General features: G+C 43.8%; 1 protein-coding gene across 3 annotated transcripts in view; it reads right to left on the bottom strand.

The window, feature by feature from the left end:
• Positions 1-21,592, bottom strand: part of MITF (melanocyte inducing transcription factor) — a 192,967-nt gene extending 171,375 nt beyond the window's left edge. Inside the window, exon 1 of one of the 3 annotated variants that reach the window (XM_075938575.2) lies at positions 21,261-21,592. In XM_075938575.2, coding sequence (XP_075794690.1) covers positions 21,261-21,364 — 104 coding nt within the window. In that variant the 5' untranslated portion in view covers positions 21,365-21,592. Of the gene's footprint in view, positions 1-2,784; positions 3,774-21,260 lie in introns of those variants that run through there. The other 2 variants (XM_006120017.5, XM_075938580.2) reach the window with 2 other exon arrangements.
• Between the last annotated feature and the right edge of the window lie 524 nt (positions 21,593-22,116).

Genomic DNA, 22,116 nt, shown 5'->3' on the forward strand with positions numbered 1-22,116 from the left:
GGCAAGTACCGAAAACATGCCTGCCTCAGATGAGAGATGTTAAATTTCATTTAATCAGCTAATTGAATAGTCGATGGAATTTCCATCAATTACTTGATTCGTCGATTAGGGGGAACTGCAGAGCCACAACGGGGTTAGCTCCCAGCTCCAGGAGCTAACCCCGCTGAGGCCATGCCTTTTAAATGTAGTAACAGCTGTCTGGCTCTTAATACATTTAAAATGCAGAGGTGCAGCAGGGGACCTGGTGCAAACTGGGAATCAACTGTCCCAGCTCATTCCCGGTCTCAGATGCTGCACCTCTGCTTGAAAAGAGGCTGACAGAGGCAGCAAGATGGGAGGGAAGCGACTAATTGAGTAGTCGCTTAACTACCTAATAAGCACATGCTTATCGGGTAGTCAACTACTCAACTAGTCAACTATCCCTACCCCAAACTAACAAAGCCCTCAAATACATGCTTAAAGTTAAATACATGAGGAAGACATTTTATCCACTTAAGAGTGACGTATATGTTTCAGTTCTTGCTGGATCAATGACAGAGTGCTCAGCACATTGCAGAATCTAACCCTAAGGACACAATCCAGCAAAATATTTAAGCACACTTTAACATTAAACCAATGAATAGTCTCACTAAAACAATGCTACTACTCACTTGCTTAAAGTTAAGAACCTGTTTAAGTCCTTTGATGGACTGGGATCTGATTCACCCTTAGGATTTGATCCAGGAAAGGCTTTAAGTGTTGCTTAATTTTAAGTAAGTGTTTAAATCCCATAAATTTCAACGAGACTTAAGCATGTGCTTAAATACTTTGCTGAACTGGGGCAACTCAGACTAATTGTATAGTAATGGCAAATTATAAATGCTATTGAAAAGACAAATGTTTATGGGACATCAACATCTATTTTTTAAAAGCTCACTAAAACTTTCAAGTTGCTATTAAAATTCTAGAGACTAGGCAATATTTAAATTTGTGGTCACTTCATAAAATTACGTTGAAATTCTGATCTTGATCTAACTAGAAAACAAAACAGAGCTTGTCACAGTACTACGAACTTAGATAAAATTCAGTCAAGTTGTCCAGATGGTTTTCATTCCACAGAAAACACAGAGTCAGCAGTTTGCAGAGCATGGCATTTTCTAAATACGCAAAATAAATGAGAAAACAATACACAAGTACAAATGCTGAGCACATATTTTTGATCCAACAGAACTGAAATACAATTAGTACAATCTTGCATTTCTTAGCATCTTCCTTATACCGCCCAAGGTCCTCTGCAGTTATGAGTCCAAACAAACACTTATATGCACATAGTTCCTAAAAGCATCACTTTAAAAAAAAAAAGGAGAAACTACCAATTAATTTTCCATTTCAAAGTCCCAGCAGTCCAAACAGTTCTTGCTGCATTAAGCAAAATTATGCAGGTCAGGGGCCACTAATTCTCAGGAAAAAAAAATCAGCCGGGGACCGCACACAAGTGAGAAGAAAAACCTTCACTAACGTGGCCGCCCACTGAAAAGGAGAAAGACACTCCCCACAATCCCCTCGCACACCAGAAACCGGGGGGCCCAATCTAGCAGATTTTGTATGCTCCAGTCCTGCAGTGAGGCAGTGGTGGGGCTGGAACACAAATGTAGTTTCCCCAATGTGGGGGTAGGGGGTGTCCTGAGCCTGAAGGAACCAGATCCAAGCAAGCCTGAGATTCCCCACCCCTGACTTAACAGCTCAGGCTTTGGGTTCGGTAGCATTTCCTCAAGCAAAGCTCCTATGTGAAGACAAAACTCTGACCAATTAAGGGCTCCAGAATTGAGATTTCCAGAAAGAGCTTTTAAAAAGGTACACATTGAGCAAATTAACCCATTGAGAAATGGAGAGCAAAGAGAGGTACTGAAATTGTATAAATGGAGCTATTTTACCAACATGTTATTCCTCAGCAGAAAGTCAGGGAAGTGTGAGAGTCCATGGCAGGTTGGGCAGGGTGCTGGGGAGGAGAGGGGGGGAGAATATTGGTCAGATAATGATGTCAATGTAAGAACCTCACCTGAGCATTCAATTCACATTGATAGATACCAGACACCAGGGATGTCATAGTGTAGTCGATTAACTTGCAAGCAAAAGCTTATAGGTTAATGCTATCAACTACACACACCACCACCACCCCACACTTGCCCGGACATTTTTTAGCAGGCTGGCCAACAGCCCAGCTCAGTCCCGGCTTGCGCCAGGTCTGGGACCTACCCCTGCTGCGGCTCTGCATTTCAAGTGTATTAGGAGCCAGGCAGGTAGGCAGCCCAGCTCAGTTCTGGCTTGCATTGGGTGTAGGAGTTCAGACCACCCCTACCCCACTGGCCAGAGGCTGCTGCCATTCCACACTGCTGCCTCTGTATCAGGGGCAGCAGCGTGGGGCGACAGGCAGCTGGTCCACAAGAGGAGCAGGTTTTTAAGACTGGCTCCCCTCATGGACCAGTTCCCACCTGGCACCCCACACTGCTCCTCGGGAGCAGGGCTGGAGTACACTGGCTGCTGGCCCCACCCCCAGGGACTACAGAATAGTCGAGCAAATGATAAGAATTCATGAGGTAATCAACTATTCAATTGACTGATATTTAATACCCCTACCAGAAACCCTGCCTAGAACGGCCAGTCAGATAAGAGCTACAATAAAACACCCTCAAGGATACAAGTATATATTTCACCAGTTTACATGACAATTCACGTGGAAACATTTTACAGCAGTCAGGCAATAGCTACAAGAAAGCAAAAGGGAAAGAACAATAGTATTAGTACCTTCAGTGTAAAGTGGCACATCTCTCTTCCTCTTCTACCTCCCTCGTAGCTTGCGAACTTGGGGGTAACAGATGAGAAAAAGTGATGACCAAAATAGCCTGTAATAGAGAGGAACCTTTCCGAAGTCATGAAGCAATTCTGTTCATTTCCGCTTCAGATTCAGCTTTGCATTTCAGCTAGTCAAGATGACAGAGCCAAGGCAGATCATCTCATAGAAGACCATACATTTATGTGGCTACTAACAGCAGGAATCAAACTTCAGATCTTGAAGAAAGCCTCTTTTTCTATACCACATCATGAAAGACCAATGCAACAGGGATGCAAAGGTGCAACTCTTCAGGGGACAGGGGAAAAGGGGGAGGGAAGAGGATACACCAAAGACATCTTCAGACTTTCAGAATGAGCACTTGCATTGTGCTTTCTCTTTTTGCACCATCTTCCCTTCACTGAGACTAGACTGCAATGCCACACATGAGAACAAAACATCCTGATAAGTAAAAGGGCACAGAAAAGGAAGGAGGGACAAAATACAAATCTGAATGTCAAAGAGCCTTGGCTTTGGCCCATATCTACCAAGCTGTTTCCAAAAGAAAGCATGTAAGACTTGACACTGAAGTGTGATGAAGGGAATGGGGCACAAAACCAATCTCTGAGGATCCCCCATAACTTACTATGACATGTTCAGTTCAACACACTGAACCAACCACAGCGTTTAGAATCACACGATGGCTGGATCTGTTTCGCTACTGGTCTATTGACAGACTAATTTAACTCTGCACCTGGAAGGTTCAAGTGAGGCTAAAGATCATTTGACCAACAGTATCAAACCCAAGTCACTGGAGGTCTAACTAAATTAGAACAGACACCATGCCAGAGTCAGTGAGGCAGACCGAGGTCAATGCACACACTCACCATTGCAGAGCCAACATGGCCTGCATCAAAGACATGAAACATCTCAGAAAAAGAGTTTGAAACATCTCAGAAAAAGAACTTCCGTCCACGGGACAGACTAGGGATGTTAAATATCGGTTAACTGAATAGTCGCATAACCTCATGAATTCTTATCGGTTAGTCAACTGTTCTATAGTCCCCAAGGGTGGGGCCGTCAGGCAGGACCTGGTTCATGAGATGAGCTCGTTTACTCATCTCCTTTGCTGCCGCTTCCCCGGGAGCGTATTTGACAAGGGCTGCCAGTCCCTCTCCCTGGGAGGCTTTGCTGCGGGCTCTATAGTTGGCTGCCCCGGGAGTGGCGGTGGCCCCCAGGGGGCTAGCACAGTCCCCTACCTGGGGAGCTGCTCCAGTCCCATGTGGTTAACCAGAGCCAGTAAGCATTACCTATTTAAGGTGATGCTTACCAGTTACCTGGTTAACCTTTCACATCCCTGCTTTACAGAGATTCAGATGAATGGGTCTGACTATACAGCTTTTTGCTGTAAAATAAATTGCCTCTCTGTGGCCATGACCAAAGCCCTTTCAAGTCAATGGGATTCGTCGATTGCAATCAACTACAGATTGGGCTCTCTGTACAATGCTAACACATTCACTGCCACAGCATCAAGGTGCCACCACAGTACCCAGGTACCAGCTTATCACTGGCAGTGCAGTGTTACAGCTGTGCTGAAATTGTAATTTGTTTAACCATCAGCATCAAACCAGTCATTATATTAGTTTCAAAATAACATTTGATACCAACCAATGCTCTTCACAGTCACACTTCAAGCATGAAAGAAGATTTCTTTCATTTACAAAAGTTCAAGACCCTCTTCTACTTCAATCCCATCTTTGGAATGTAATGGCAGCAACTCAGCAGAAATAATCCACTCACCTCTGGGCATCCTAAGCCTCTCTTATTCTATCCAACTCTCTAGCATTCCACATCACTAAAAATGAAGTCCTCTCAAAGAGCAAATTTAAACCCTTCACCAGCTTTTAGATTTTCTTTCCTCTCGATGGCTTCCTGGATTTACATTCACTATGCTGGAAAGAACCGTTGATTGCCAAATAGTGGATGTGTCAAAATTCACACCTGCACTAACACAACTTACCTTCTCCTCAACACCATTTAGGCCTCTTGGCTCTCGGTTCCTTGGGCAAACTTGACCCTCAAATATTTGAATTCTTATTTCAAGAGGGAACCCATCATTTACTGCACCTCCTAGAGGGCATCCTCAAAGTTCTGGATCCAGAGGTGAGGAAACTTTTTTCAGCTGGGGGCCACTGAGACATATAAAAACATTATCAGTCAGGGCAGCGTTCCCTGTAAGCTGCGTGCTTGCTCAGGAGAGACTAAAATGCCACCCAGATGATTAGCAGAGCACCCACAGCTACTGTGGTTCCTACTGGTGGTGCACATTCACATATGCCTCAGTGCACATAAAAAAAATTATTCTGAACATGGATGGAAAAATATCCACAAATGGCTGGAAGATTAGAGGGAACCTTGGTTGGGGGCCACACAGAAGTGAGAGGCACAAAAAAGAGACACTCATCTCACTCACCTGTGACTCAGAGAACTGAGGCTTCGCTCACTCGCCAGCCCTGCAGGGAGAACACCAAGGCTCAGAGACTTACTGCATGGCTGGAGCACAAGTGCCAGCTTGTCCCGCTGTGGGGGAAAGGCCTGAGTCTTGCTGCGGGTCACGTCACAGTAAGATGGTGGTCGGATCCAGCCCACAAGCCATACGTTACCCACCTGTTCTGGACAGTTGCCTTTTTATAACAGATGGTCAAAGAGTTTAAGATCAGAAGGCAACACCAAATCATCTAGTCCAGGAGTGGGCAATCATTTTTGCAGTGAAGCCACTTAATGAATTTTGGTACATGGTCACCAGCCAGCTCTACCCCTGGGAAGGACAGGGCTTGGGAAGGAAGGGCTGGGGACTAGCCTTCCCCCAGGGTTGCCTGGGCCAGAGGTTCTGAATTAAAAACACAGCCAAGGGCTTGAAGCTCCCAGCCCTGTTGCTACCGTGTTACCGTCAAAAGGCTCACAGTTCTGGACCCTGCTGGGGTAGTGCCGTGACTGTGAACCCTTTAAATGGGATCCTGCTGCCTAAGCCGCCACCTGCGAATTCGGCAGCATGGGCAGCACTATTTAAATAGAAAGCGGCCAGATGCAGTCCACACGCTGGATCAAAGTGTTAAGCAGGCCAGAGCTAACCTCCTGGGCCACATCTTGCCCAGCCCTGATCTAGCCTGACCATCACCAACCCATCCCACAATCAACATTGAACCCAACAATCAAAATCAGCCCAAAATTGTACAGCCCACTGGAGATTAAATCAACATGGCACAGGCAAAAAACAGGAGAGACAATGTGCACCAAAGGCAATAGCAGGGAACTGGTTAAGTGCGATGTACCCAAAAAATTCTAGCAAATGACCCGTACTCCATGCGACTGAAAAAGTCACCTGCTCCACAAGATCTAATCTAATCTGGGAGAAAACTGTACTGCAAGGAAGAAATATCCTTTTGGCTCACCAGTTACTTCAGAGAGAGAAGCACTGCTTCATTCATCTTTTTTAGGACTCTTCTTGTGCATAAGAGAGACCTCTGGCAATTACAATCGTTTTTCTTGGTATTGTTCACACGCATTCAGAGCTTCATTGTGCTACGAGCTATACAGATGAACAGCTCCTCACTTAGGCTATGTCTGCATTGCAGAGCTATTTTGGGATACCGGAAGTATCCTGAAATAACTATTCCGCATCTTTTGAGCTCACCCGTTATTTCGAAATATAACAGGCTCACTATTCCGACGTCCCTGTAAACCTCGTTCCCATGAGGTTTAAGAGACATTTTGGAATAGCACTTTATTTTGACATTAACTTGAAACAAAGCTATGCAATAGCTTATTTTGAGGTAAGGGTGCAGTGGGTAGATGCGCCCTCACAGTCTAAGTGTCAGACAAGTGGACAACACAGACAGAGGTCTGGGAATATAAGGAAACAAAATTAATAGCTACACATCACACTGGTTAGCTTGAATTCCAAAGCCACTCTGCACAAGTTTAACAAAGAGAAGCAGCAGCATAGTGGATTAATACCTTGCCTTTTTCAGAGCTGAAAAAAAATATCACACTGCAGGCTGCTTTTTACAAGCAAAAAAATACCCAGAAACTGTTCTTAACAATATCTTCATCAGATAAACTGACAGCAAGGGTGTGCCCCTAGTCTGGCTAAGGTTTTCCGAAAGGCAAATTCCCTAGTCTCAATGAATAAAGAACACAAGTATGCCCTCTAGAGTGAGCAGAAATAAAAAAAAAAAGTTACTTATCCAGGGAATCATATTACTGGGCTACTGTGTTCCCACTGACCTCCTGTAAGGTGAAGGCTGCAAATGAGCAGCCTAAAAAGAAAGCATTTTTGCTCTTCTGTACAATCCAGCACCCTCTTGGTCACCCTGTTTCACATCAAAACTCTCGCCGGTTGTATCTGTTTGATTAGGGCAGGCTGAACTTTTTTGACAAACAAAGGAGTTGGGGTGGTATTGTTTTCTGTTCTGAATTTCTGCTGTATATTGCATTATAGTGTTCTTCAAGGCTATTTGCTTTGGAAATTTTCCTTGGGTTGAGCACTCATGTAAAAATGTTCTTTCTTCATTTAAAAAAAAAAAACTTTCAAAGGAAAGGAAAGTCAAGATACTAAAATACATACAACGCATGAGACAGGTTTAGCCAGGCTGTGCTGCTTCAATCATTCCCTTTCTGCCGAAAACACAAACCTTTTATCTCCCCCACTAGCATTATTGCTTCTCCCCTTAGCTTGAAACCACCAAGAATTCCTATACCCCCTTTCCTCCTGACCCCACAAAGCCGTATGGTCCCAGCTCCTGCTGCAGTCTTCCTGCTCTGAAACAACTCCCTGTTTGCTTTGGTTCCACCCCACCTCCTTTGGTGTGCTTCCCCACCCACCCCAAGAGGGAATATCTACCATTCCCATTTCCATACGACTTTACAATAGCAAGAACATCAGGGTTCTGTGTTGGATGAGCCCTTTAGGCACTACTATAACACATACAGTAAATATTAATTCCTTTCCTAGTCTTCTGTCTCCTTAATCCAGGACATTCCAACGTTCCTATGTCTTTATTCCAGCTGCATTCCTCCAATCAACTGGCTTCCATTCCTGCCTATCAGATCCACAATTCCCCAGTGTCCCAACTTGAACCACACTATACTTGGCTAGACTGAGACTTGCTATGTAGCAATTTTCAGAGAGGTAGCCCTTTTCATGGGTTTTACAGAAACAGACTAGGAGTCGTCTGGCACCTTAAAGACTAACAATTTTATAAGGTTATAAGCTTTTGTGGGTAGCAGCTCATGAAAGCTTATGCCCTAATACAGCATCTCTCAAATGGTGTTCTGCGGCACACCGGGATTCCGCTAGTGAAAATAAGGGTTTTGTGAGAAAATTCCATTACAACGACGTTTTATGATATACAAAACGAATAAATATTTAAGCATTTATGAATTTTATTGAAAACAATTTTCATTTGTGTTTGCCACGATAAGTGTCCCTGTGTAATGCCAGCTTAGCCAGAGAGCGGGGACGATGATATGACTACTCAGCGCTGCGCACGCAGTCAGTTGTGCGATCGCCTGTTATATACCACTGTTAACAGTTTGTACACGTTAAATGTGATTTTTGTTTTTAAATATGTGCAGTTAAACTAAACGTCGATCTCATGACCTTGTTTAGCAATTGTTTATTATTCTCCTTATTTATGTGTGGTCTACTTTTTCAGCTCCATGTGCAAGATTGTTATTAGGGATTCCGCAAAATTCTTTCAAGTTTAAAAGGGTTCCATGGCCAAATAAAATGGGGAAACATTGCCCTAATAAAGTTGTTAGTCTTTAACATGCCTCAAGTCTCCTTGTTGTTTACGTAGCAATGTGGATCAGTATAGATGATCAGGTAAAAGCTGCCTCACCATCCCAAGTCTGACAGGTGAGTTTTGATAGATTGACACATAAATAGACAAGATTTTTAACTAATCCCTAGTGATACGCATGGCACCTTGGCAGCCATCAAAGACTAAAACAGATGTGTCCTTGAATGACGTCAAGACAAACAGAAGCCTGACAGAGTTTGTCAAAGATTTCCCTGCACATAAAATGCTGCATTTGCACATGTAAGGCCCATTTCCCTAAATCGACACATTTAAATAGGATTTCTGTGCGTATAAACTATCATTCTTTGTGAAAGTGAGACTGGGCCAACAAAAATTGTGCATGCACCTTTGCATATATACAAGTTAAGGGTCACTACAGGTGCCTTTGAACATTTGGCCCGATATGAGCTTTCTTCCTGGTCCATATCTCTATTTCTTTCTCCCAGTTCCATTAATTAGCTCTGTTATTCGGTTTAATTCTCTGGAGTGATTGGTAACAGAGCCAGATTCCCCAGCATGTACTGGCTGATGTGCATTATCACACCTGTGCAAAGTACCCATACAGCCAACCTAACTAGCTGGTTAAACCAAGTTTGCAGCTATGTTGAGTCACCAGAGCAGACTGATAACCTGGCTCATGGATATTATGAAAGGCTTTTCAAAACTGAGATGGGATCCAGCAGTCCCTGCTCAGAGAACAGTCGCATTGACTTGAACGTGACTGTTCATGTGAGCAAAGACTATTTATGTGGAATACGAGTTGCAGGTTCGAACCTTTAAATTGTATCCAACCCATAGTGCCACACTGTGTTTGATACTCCCCTGCCCCTCCACCTCGTGGGGTGTTTGGGTTTTTCCTCCATGTTATTTTCCCAGCATAACATATTACAGTATATACTTACATGAACCCATCTTTGTCCTACTGTCTGGTTATACCTTACAGGCAAATTCTTGATAGGAATTGGGTTTTAAAAAAAAAATCTTACTGTTAAAGGCTGCTAATTGCAGTATAGGTTGAACCTCTCTAGTCTGACACTCTTGGGACCTGACCTGTGCTGAACCAGAGGGTGTCATAAGGAGGAGGGAGAAAACGTGTTCATCTTGGCCTCTGAGGATAGAACAAGAAGCAGTGGGCTTAAACTGCAGCAAGGGAGGTTTAGGTTGGACATTAGGAAAAAGTTCCTAACTGTCAGGGTAGTCAAACACTGGAATAAATTGCCCAGGGAGGTTGTGGAATCCCCACCTCTGGAGATATTTAAGAATAGGTTAGATAAATGTCTATCAGGGATGGTCTAGACAGTATTTGGTCCTGCCATGAGGGCAGGGGACTGGACTCGATGACCCCTCGAGGTCGCTTCCAGTCCTAGTATTCTATGATTCTATGATTTGCCAAACCACGGAAGGTCAGTATCGTCTAGCAGCATTACCAACACTTCCACTGCTTGCTGGACTCTTAGAAGACATTTAGGGGTAAAGTAGTGCTAAATACAGCACAGAACACAGAGGCAGGACTAGTGGCCATAAACAAACTTTGGGACTGCAGGAGATAAGGATGTTAAGAGGCAGGTAACTGGCTAATCGAATAGTCGATGCAATTTGTATCCACTACATGATTAGTCGGTAAGGGAAGGCGCTGTGTCCCAACTCGCACCAGGTGCAGAATCTGCTCCTGCTGCAGCTTTGCATTGTAAATGTAGTAAGAGCCCTCCGGCTATTATTACATTTAAAATGCAGAGCCACAGCGGGGATAGTTCCCAGGCCTGGCACGAGCTGGGACTGAACTGGAATTGCTCAGTCCCAGCTTATGCCTTGACCACAGAGAGATACCAGCGGGGAGCTGGGAGCAGCCTGGGTTTGTGACCAGCCCGGGCCACCGCAGACAGGGGTTGCTTTGCAGCAGCATCCCCCCTGTGACGCTACCTCAACACCAGCTCCTACCTCCTCCCAGCCTTGATGCCTCTGATACAGAGCCTGTATCCATGATAAGTGGACATCTGGCAAACTAAAATCATGCCGGACCCTGGATGTTGCCAGACCAGAGAGTGTCAGACTTCAGAGATTTAAGCTGTATTAAAATACTAATGCGAACTCCTATAGTAAACTTCTATTTTCCTTTACACTGTGTTAAATGTAACAATCTCACCCATTCCTGTTGGTTCATGCTTGAAAAAGTAATTTGATCAGGCAGCAACACATTTCTGTCCCTCGACCTGTCACAGTGGCAGCTTGCGATGTGGTAAAAAGTTCTATAGACTGTTTCTGTATAATTAGTTATCAATTAAGACAAATACAAACTACTGGACTCCATCTTGAATCTTTGTCAGAAAGATGGTTGGAAAGATACAAATATGAGAAAAAGTTACACAGTAAAGACACCATTTATGGCAATAACAAACTAGAGATAACAAGCTATTAAAGCTGGTTAGTGAAGATATTAAAGGGCAGCTGAACTCCTGTGGCATCTAGCATTACACATGAGAATGTTCTAATATTAGTTCACACACCTAGCAGTACTATTACAGTAAAAGGAACAAAGTTTAGACTGAGGATACATCTCTCCTTAGCAGAATAGAGCCTTTCACCCAAAAGGATCCTAAAATGTTCTGAAAAGGAGAGGAATTTATAAGCGCAAAATCTGATTCAATTATGTCTCTAGGACTCAATGACCAATTTATGGTCCTGAACTTCTTCACAGGACTGGGTCTGTACATGTAAAAGAATCACTTCTCCATGCACACACTTTTGGGTGGAGAATCCTTCACAACATTGGTGTGAGGCAAAAGGTGAAAATCTGGCCACGGACACAGACAAAAGGCCCCTTGGAATCTTTAATGCTTTCCCAATGCAGATACGCTGTCGGTCTTTTAGGGTGCATCTACTCTGCACCGTAGCTCAAAATAAGCTACATCTGGTATTGCAAATTGTGTATCTTATTTCCATCTTATTTCAAAATAGCTTATTCCATAATTTGGCACAGTGCCAAATTTCAAAATAATCCGCTATTCCAAAATGTCTCTTACATATCATGGAATGAGGTTTACAGGGACATCAGAGCAGCGAGCCTGTTATATTTTGAAATAACAGGCTTGCTGTGAGGATGCAGGATAGCTATTGGGGATACTCAAGTATCCCGAAATAGTGTTGCAGTGTAGACGCACCCTCAGGGAGTTGTCTGAAAGACCTGCTAACAGTAAATTGCAAAACACTCATTTTAACTACCAGAAAAGGATGACAGGCTGCACTGACTCTGCCAGGATCTCTTCTTTGATTCCAGAGAGTCTACATATTTCAAACCAGATGCTTAGCTCAGTAACCCATGGATATATGCAAACCAAGCAATAGTACGCTATGAATACACAGCAGAGCAAAACAAAATGTTTTCAGTTTACTTGCATTGCTCCTATACTTCAAATATAAAATGGAAACCACAAGAGTATGCATGGTATTTATTGCCCTGTAATCATTCTGGTTTTACCATGTTAACCAGTAAGAAAGAAAAAGTCAATAATCAAGTAGAATAATAATATAATGTAAGGTGACAGGTTTCAGTGTACAGTTACTTCTGTTACAGCATTCAGCTTTATTCTGGCAAAAATACTTTAGTCAGCATGAGTTTAAATCAACAAAGATAAATGAGTAAAGCCATTACTTTGCATGTTAAAGCGTGTTAAAATCTAAAGTAGGAAAAAGCACCACCTATGGACAAGGTGCTGATGGGGAGCTGTAAACAAGTTCTAATGTTCTTTCTAGCATTGAAATGTCAAACTAGTAATTAAAATGTCTGTCGTCAATGAACATGCAAATCCAGTGTTTTGGAATTTAAAAAATAATAAATGAAAAACAACTGGCTCATTTTTTTTCCAAAATTTTGCTCTGAAATGCAGCGACAAACGTAGCATTTCCCCCAAAAAGTTATATTCAAACTGTCCTATTCAAAACCTATAGCTTTCTCTCTCTATTATTCACATCCAAAGAGCAGGTATATTTTGAACAGAGGTGCTCTACAAGTCTCTAACCTTTTCCCTATTAAAGTTTTAATTACAGGAGCGTCTGATGAGAAGCCATATTTATATGTCAAATATAAACAAAAACTTTAAAAAAATTTCATCCCCCCCCATGGGTGGTGAACATGACTTTCTATAATGTGAGCGAACATAAACTGATGCACTCTGCAATACGCAAACAGCTGTAGTGCCATTGCTTCCACTCAGATCTTCCTCAGCAGCTTTAGACATTGTCAAGACTGGGCAAAAGCCCCTTGGCTGCTGTGAAATCGACTAGAATCTGGTCGATTTCATGTTGCTGCTACTTGATTGGAATCCAAATAGAGGCAAGGAAGAGTAATAGAAACTTTCTGATACATCAGACCAGATTCTTATCAGGGGAATGTTTGTTTGGTTGAGGGGGTTTTATGAAAATTTAAGATTCTGTGCAAGTTATTAGTATCTGGGCGGGGGGGGGGGGAGGGGGAGGGAACCAGGATGTGGACATTAATTAAAGACTATCTTACATAATATAAAGCCCTGCCCGATTCTCTCTCCTACTAGCTCTGGGGTATCAGCCTGTTCTTAAAATATTTTGTCACTAATTTGGCAGGCTGCCTGAGAAATGCAAGTAAGAGAAATGAAATGTTGATCTTTAAGAGTTACATCATGGAAAAATCTGAATAGAATTTCACGGGAAAAAGAAAAGGCACTTTAGTATCCCAAAGGTGTTCCCCCTGCCAAATATCAAGGGCTGCAACAAACAATGGAGGTCTGAGAGTTTCTCAGAAAGAAGGCCAGGAATCTTTGACAATGGAAAATATTAGGCAACTTAAACAGAAGTGTGACCATCAGCTCTCTATACAGGAAATATTTTGAATATTTATTTTCCGCCACATTTTCATATCCCAATTACCATCACTCATCTTTGTAAATCATTTTGAGATCTACTGATGAAAAGCACTATATAAAACTAGGCACTATATTGTTATTATTATTATTATTATTAGAGTACATTTATTTTGTTGGGTTTACATAACAAATAAGTAATATTTCAGGCAATTATCTGTAGCTAGGGTTCTCTCTGTAGTAATGTGAATTTGAGATGTAGTATAAACATCATGTGATGGGTTGGGTCATAGAAATTCCCTTAAGGCTGTCACCTGGTGGGTTGATTAAACCACGGAGGCTACCTGCCTGCTCTGTGGGGTGCCCCACCACCCTGTCCTGCTGAGCTACAAGCTCTGATCTCCCCCAGCAAAGAACAAGAATTGGAGTAACAGTCCCCAGCAAGGCAACACTGGCTGAAAAGCTCAGCTTTGGGAAGGCTCAGTCACAGCAACATGACACAGCACACTGGTGCATGGCCCCAATGGGACCAAAACCCCAAATAAATCTGTCTCGCTGCAGAAAGTTTATACAGAATGAGCTCGTAAGATGTTCACTCCCTTTATCGATGAAAGATATGCACAGCTGCTGTTCCCTCCCCACCCCGATAATTATATACAACTAGACTTGATAATAAACAAAAGTGTTTTTATTAGATATAAAGTGGGTGCAAGTGACAAGACACAGATCAAAGTACGTTATTAAGCTAAAGTAAAACAAAACACACCAGCAAATCCTAATACACTAAGAAAAGTTGATACAAATCATAATTTCTCACCCTAGTTCTTATTTCAGGTAAAGTACTTCTCAGACCAGAGCTGATTTTTTTTCTGACCTGGGTCTACTGGCTTCTCTCCACCCCTGTCCTTAGAGTTCTTTTTGTTTCAAGTGTTTTCATGTATCCTCTCGGGGTGGGGTGCAGTCTGTGAAGCCAGCTGAAGACCATCGTTTGCTTTCCATTCCTGTTCTAGAATTTCCCCAGGGTAGATAGTCTTTGATCCATTCTCCCCACCCCTGTGGAGAAGTATAAAATTCAAGATTGATTCCAGCACCAGGTGACATAGTCACCTGTCTTTGCAGAACCAAAAGCAATGCAGGCTTACAGGAAAAACAAGACTATTCACAGATCATCGCCTTGAGCACCGGGCCATGCAGTTCCTTGAGCACTGCTAATGGCCTTCATTAGCACATCTAGTTATATAAATAGGCTTATACTTCATAAGTCTAGCTTCATATACAAGAATGATACAGGCACACAAACAGAATATGCACATTCAGGGGGATTACAAGTTCTACAAAGGATAGGTTACTTGCCCCAATTTGCATAAAACATTTTAGTGATGCATATTCAAAAATACATTTCCATAAAAAATTATAAGAACACAGCAACACACAGCAGATAGTTTATTCACTCACAAAAATGTTATGGGATGGATCTGCAAAGATACATAGTACTGGCATAACTCCACTCCCATTAAGATCAATACGACCAGTTACTCCAATGTTCAGTGCTTTCAAAATCTCACCCTGGGTGTTTTACTATACTTACTCAGTTGCTATATTTTCTTGTTGTTAAAACTATGTTAATGTTTATCTTTTAGAGAAGGAAAAAATCTTTCAGAAACTGTTTTAAATTTGTTCCTCTAAGATACATTTTTTTTCAACACTGAGACTGCTCCTGGATGTAAGCACATGTGACTTGTTCTAAATAAAGGATATTTTCCACTTCTTGCACAACTGGAACAGATATAAACAGTCTGAACAAACTGCACTGCAGAACTCAATGATAATATAAAACATTTGAATAAATTCCATAAATAGCAGTAATCTGAAAAAAGAATAAACACAATATTGAAAATACTAATATAATGGAGTTTACATCTAAATCACACTGCAAAATGATTTTACAAAACTGGAGCTGATTATAGGAATGGTAAAGAACTTTATAACAGTCCAGTTTGGTCTGAGACTTAGTATTCTCTGCAAAAAAGCTTATGCACCCATTTTTTCCCCATTAGTTACTATCCTTGTTAATATATGGTCTTCTAAGAGAAGGAAAATTAATGTAACCAGTCACCAACTGCCAACACTTAGATCAGCACACGATGACATAAAACAAGTGAAGATTTGAGTGCTGGCTATATACGCGATACTGATTTGCATTAGTGAAATATATAGGACTAAATCGTATATATAGCCTTGAATATCTAGAGCAATGAGTTTTGTAGAAACTACTTCAGTGATGTTACAAATTACATGTCAAAGTTATTACTAATAAAATAACCATAAGCTTCTTTTTTAAAAGTATCATGCACACAGTTTCTATTAACTTTTTCCATTTAAAATACAACTTTCATGGCAGAGTCATTCATGGGATATTAAATTTAAGCTGAAAAAGATCAGCAGTGCAGTAGCATAAATGGTAAATAAAAATAGCTTGTAATTCTTGCTGAATGCAGTTTTTGTAAAATTAAAATGGTCAGCTACAATATAGTTGACAATTTGCAGTGCTTTACTACATTAAATGGGTACAAGCCAAATGGGTTTATTTTAACTGGGAGGAAAAAGGAGAAGCAAATAGAGCAACCCAAACAATTTTTGCTGTTCTTAGCACCTCTGTATTAACAGTAAACTTAGACTACCATGCCAAGGGAGTCAATTTAAATGCAGAGCCTCCCAGTGACAGTAAATGGTCAAATCTGTTTTCAGTAATGCATGTGTAATGCTCACTGACAGGGTTTGTGTATATGCTAGGAGGACAGGATTTCATCTTGCATTCTGTAGTTTAGTAGCTACTCAGTAATAAATAAAATGAAAGCTATGAAAAAAAACCTTTGTCATATTTATTCACAGCTTCCAGGTCTCCCCCTCTCACTTAAAAGTGTCTGTGCAGAAACTCTGGGGCATGCAAGACCTATTTTGTTTTCAAAGGCTTACGATCAACCACAGCAAATTCTAGAGAACCATTAAAACATGTCTAGCACTTCCCACTGTGAGAGGCTAAGTTCTTATGAGTTCCCCTAAGACTTTAGGTTGGAATCAAATGCATCTTAGTCCAATTATCAAATGGGAGTGTGCATTAAAAAAAGATATATTAACTAGATGTCATAAGCTGGGGAAAAGGTGAATTGGGTGGAAGAGGCAGTAGAAAAGGAGGCTCTTAAGAAGGGAGATCAATATTGCAATTACTGAGCTAAACTAAACAACCAAGAAGTGGGTTATTGGTGATATTTTATTTTTATCGCTTTCTGTGCCTTGGTTTCCCCATCTTTAAGATGTGGATAATGCCTCCTTTGGCAGAAGCTTTGAAATCGACTCACTGAAAAGCATTATTATTTCACTCCTCCAATTGTGCCAGGGGAACTTCAGATTGCTTACAGGTTGAAAGTATTCTGTGCCCCTCATTGCTGGTAAAAAAAATAAATAAAAATTACAGAAGAAATTGAGTCCCGCTAGTGGAGATTAGCAAGGAAAGGCAGCATGCCAGCACTGCTCAACCAAGTGGCCATGTAGATCCTTGTTCAACAAACCAGCTCCTGATGTTTATCATCATCTCATTACCACTCGGTTCCTCAAATGCCTTTTGGGGTATGGTGGCTGAGAAGCTCCAGGAAGGGGCAGTTACTCCTGATTTACACCAATATGATCAAGAAAACAGAATCGGACCCTTGTCGTTCTCAGATATTCTTGACACCCACAAGCCAAGTTTCAAGCAGAAGCCGAGTAGAGCAACAGTACAGTATCCCATTGGCTGATCTCCCTCTATTGATGGAAATAGGTCAGGTCTCCACCCATGATAGCAGCAGCCCTTGTTGCTATCATCCACTAAGTTTCATTAACCTGGCTGTGAACCCTACTGGGCTGTACTTTTAGTCCACCAGGAAATGGGCTCCCTGCCTCAGCCCAGTCTGCTGTGGACTCAGCACATTGCAGAAATCAAGGACTACACATGCTGGGCCAGTTACATCAATGTCAACAGTATCTATTCTCTTCTGTCAGAAAGATCCTAAGCAGTTTAGGGAATTGTTATTCTACCTCAGGGGGCTCTCTTACTGGAGGGATGTAGAGTGGGTGTAAGAGACTCTTCCTGCTTGATATGGACATGAAACTGCTGGGGAACATGGGGATGTGGTCCAGACTGCAATCTGATGACTCGAGCTCTGTTACTTTGGACATGAAAAGAGCCTGTGTTTGCATTCTGGGTGCTTGGCTCAGATGACGTAAGTACTCAGGTGACAGCAAGCTGGCTGTGGCTCAGTGCAGGTATGCTGGAAATAATGCTGGTTTGTTTCAGGAAGACCCTGAATATGGTTATCATTCTTGTGTAGGTTTGCCCACTTCAGCTTCACAGAGCTTCACGACATAGGGGTGCATTTAGATCCCTAAAGGATTTTTATCTGTGCCTGGGGGAGTAAGATGGGGTGGTGACAATCATTCACCTCAAATGAGGGCCTGGATCCTAGTCTCCTTGCTCGTATGGACTACATTACTGTAAAGCACACAGAACAGAACTCATGACAACCAACCAGAATCTACAGCTGGGTATTTGATTGCTGAAGAAGACGGACCATAAGAAACACCAGGTCCGTACAGGCCGCACAGTTTCCAGGTGCAATTTAAAGTGTGGACATTGAACTTTGACTCCCTACATTGTTTGGGTTCTAGCTACACGAGAAACACTTCTCTCCACACGCACTACGACTGCAGTGGATCTACGCCAAAGTGCTTGCCCGACAGGTACAACTTCACTGCAGAGCGAACACTCCTCTCTAGTTCGCTTAGCTCAACTGAAAGCAGCTACACTGCAAAATAACAGAAGCTGCACACAGTGGATGAATTAGCAGTTGAGGATGTTAGGCTAACTCAAGCTACTGCATGTATCCTCTGACAGGCAAGTCAACAAGATTTAAAAGCATCATCACACTGAGTTACGGGATTGTGTGTAGACAGGGCAACAATTGAGTTACAACTCAAATTAACTGCAATGAACACAAGCCCTAAGCATCCCCAGATTTGAAAGCTTGGGTGTTAGTAGTAGGGCCTTCACCGATCTGAAAGAGCTTGATTTTTTTCTGAAGCCAGAAGGGCAAAGTACAATATCTAACATATACTTTGACTTCTGTTTGAGGTCTGGGGAACATATTTATAGACTTACTAAAGTTGCGATGAATTTACTTAATATTTGCCAAATTCACCGTGTGCTCTTTTAAATTAGGTACATATGCCTAAAATCTGAAAACAACTTAAAACAAGATACGCTATCAACAGGTTTTATTATAAGTGAGATACAGATGGCAAAAACATTTCATTAGGGAGCATTGTGATGAGGATGGAAGGTTTGTTGTTGACAAAGCACCTTGGAAGAAAGTCCAGAGAAGAAACAAGACGACTTTGCTGACAGAGTAAAAACATGCAGGGCTTACAAGACACAGATGACTTTAACTGCTAAATGCATTTGCTTTCTTCTTCCTGCAGTTCCCAAAAGAAACAAATGTTCTAATACAGTCTAAGAGGACTGGAAATACGCTGAACAAGCTGGCAACCTGTCTAAATAACAGCAGATTGAGAGTATAATATAGCAGGTAACTGTGCTAAACCCCACTGCAAGAACTTGACATATCAATTCACAACTTTTAATTCATTCATTGATTTCAGGTATCATGGTCCTGCTAAAAATGACAACAAAACCATAAAGTATTCCAACACTTGTTTAATTTAGCATTAATTAACTCCCAGATTCTGCCCTGCACCTGTTTCCATGTAAAAGTGTAAAACGGTGTATTACAAAATACAAAAAGGGTTTTTTGACTAGCTAGCATTTATCCAGCTAGCACGATGGCTTTCACACCCCAAAAATAGATATTGCAAATTTTAAAACAGCAGAAACAGCTATTCTCCATCATCATTGTGTGTGATCATTGATTTTACCTGATGGAGTTTCCCCTCATTTTTCCACAACTAATCCAATTTTATGTAGGTGAGCTCATCAGAACACTCTACGGATCCAGCTTAGTCACACATTTAGAGCACTGCATTCCCTGAATGAAAAGGTGCTGGTCTCTCTCACTTTGTTTTCTATAGTCTTTATGCACAGTCAAGCATTAGTTGTAGTCTGGGCCTCTCCAAGAAGGACGGCAATAGCCTTTGGCCAAGGCTGGATAATACCCAACAATACCCTTTATATAATACCACACAGAACTTGGGCCCCCCCTCTCCCCCAAACACACGTCAAACAAAACTGCTATTATTACAGGAAACACTAACTAAATGGCTGCTTTTATGGTCCCCAACTGCATAGGATGTTGCCTTTCAATATATTTTGTTTAACGTTTACAAATGGGCTGATTCAGCAGTACAGAATACAAACAGCAGACACATGGCCGCCCTATTATTCCCTCTGTAGCATTTTTTTTCAATCAAAGACATGGTTTAAGCACCGGCAAACCCCCATCACCATCACCCCATACCAAACAGCCTCCTCAGATTGTGACACCAACCAACCCTCTTTGCCCCTAAGTTACCAGGCTGCTCTTTGCAACATTTCCCCTGCTTTGACACACTGTTCCATGCTGTGTGTCAGTGACAGCCTACGCATTCCTGCCCCCAGCTCCTGTGCGCCCAAACGTGGGCAGGCCCTGTGGCTTCAGGGCACAGGCAGCATCAGAGTGCCACTGCCAGGGGTGAGGAAGGGAAAGACTTTCCCCATTCCTATCTGGACCAGGGCAGGGGGGAGGAAAGGGTCCTCTCCTAAAAGTAGGGAAGACAGGAAAGATGCAGAGGGAAGGATGGGAGGAGAGGAGAATAAAAGAGGGACAGAATGACAGAAGAGCAGGGGCAAAGAAGGGGACGGATGGAAAAGGGGCAAAGGACGGAAGAAGGGCAGGGGAATCGAAAGGGGGCAGGAAGCTGATGAATGGGGAATGGAGGGGGGCAAAGGAGGCAGAGGAAAGGGAATGGAAAGGAGGCAGGAGGCTAATGAAGGGGGCAAAGGAAAGGGGGAGGGAGGCAGAGGGAAAAGAATAGAAAGGAGACAGGAGACAGGAGACTGATGAAGGGGGCAAAGGAAAGGGGGCAGGAGGCAGAGGAAAGGGAATGGAAAGGAGACAGGAGACTGATGAAGGGGGCAAAGGAAAGGGGGCAGGAGGCAGAGGAAAGGGAATGGAAAGGAGACAGGAGACTGATGAAGGGGGCAAAGGAAAGGGGGCAGGAGGCAGAGGAAAGGGAATGGAAAGGAGACAGGAGACTGATGAAGGGGGCAAAGGAAAGGGGGCAGGAGGCAGAGGAAAGGGAACGGAAAGGAGACAGGAGACTGATGAAGGGGGCAAAGGAAAGGGGGAAGGAGGCAGAGGAAAGGGAACGGAAAGGAGACAGGAGACTGATGAAGGGGGCAAAGGAAAGGGGGAAGGAGGCAGAGGAAAGGGAACGGAAAGGAGACAGGAGACTGATGAAGGGGGCAAAGGAAAGGGGGCAGGAGGCAGAGGAAAGGGAACGGAAAGGAGACAGGAGACTGATGAAGGGGGCAAGGAGCGGGGGCAGGAGGCAGGGGCAAGGAACGGAGATGGGGCAGAGGAAGGGAGAGGGGTAGGGAGACTAGAACGGGGGCAAAGGCCAGGAGGCGCAGGGGCAGAGAGCGGGGGACATGCCAGGGGGCAGGGCAGGGAGCCGGGCGGCGGAGGAAGGGGCACCGCGCTGCCCTGGCAGTGCCCCCGGACCCACCTGCTTTTCAGGGGCTGGCTCTTCAGCTCATAGTAGGTCTTGGGCTCCTCGTGGAACTCCTCGCCCACCTCGAAGTCCGGCACGATCCCCGACTCCGCCTGCATCGTCCCCGACTCCGGCAGCGAGCGGCGCCGCGTCCCCCCCGTCGGCGTGTGCGAGTGCGCGGCCCGCAGCGCCCCCCGGCCGCCGCCCCGCGCCCTGCCTGGGACTTGTAGTCCGCCAGGGGGCCGGGCTGCCCGCCTCCGCCCGGCCGGCGCACTACAACTCCCGCCAGGCCCGGCAGGAGGAAGCGGCGGGCGGCTGCCGGGGCGGGGAGCCCCCGTTCGGGCAACGTGTCTGCGCCCCCCAGCCCCGGCCGCTCCGCAGCCGCTGGACCAGGGGCGCGTCCCCCCGAAGCCCTTCAGCGCTGGGCAAACCAAGTGTCCTGGGACGGCCCCCTAGATCACCATGTGCTGCCCCCCCAGTCACCGGCCCCCCAAGTCACTGACACCCCCCAGGACCCATGGGGTGGTCTGCCCTGGATGGGGAGGGATGCCCCGGTCGCATTGGGGGGCCCCTGGAAAAGACCCCTGAGTAGGGTTGCCTGGTGTCTGGTTTTGAGTCCAGTATTCGATCTTTCTCTTCGGGAAACAAAGGGAGACAATAGAAATGTCCGGTGTTCTCCAACTCAGATGGAATGTCGATTGTGACGTCATGTCAAGTGTGTCCCCTAGTTTTGTGGAAACCGTCTGGCAGCCTTACCCCTGAGGGGGTTGTCCTTGCCTCACAAGACAAGGGTGCTAAGGGGTGGGAGGCGAGGGTGCCCAGCTGGGATGGTGATGCCACAAAAGGTCTTGGGGAAAAAGCCGCAGAGGGG

The sequence above is a fragment of the Pelodiscus sinensis genome, chromosome 11 (genome assembly GCF_052426305.1).
Source record: "Pelodiscus sinensis isolate ZL-2025 chromosome 11, ASM5242630v1, whole genome shotgun sequence".
NCBI classification, from domain to species: domain Eukaryota; kingdom Metazoa; phylum Chordata; order Testudines; family Trionychidae; genus Pelodiscus; species Pelodiscus sinensis.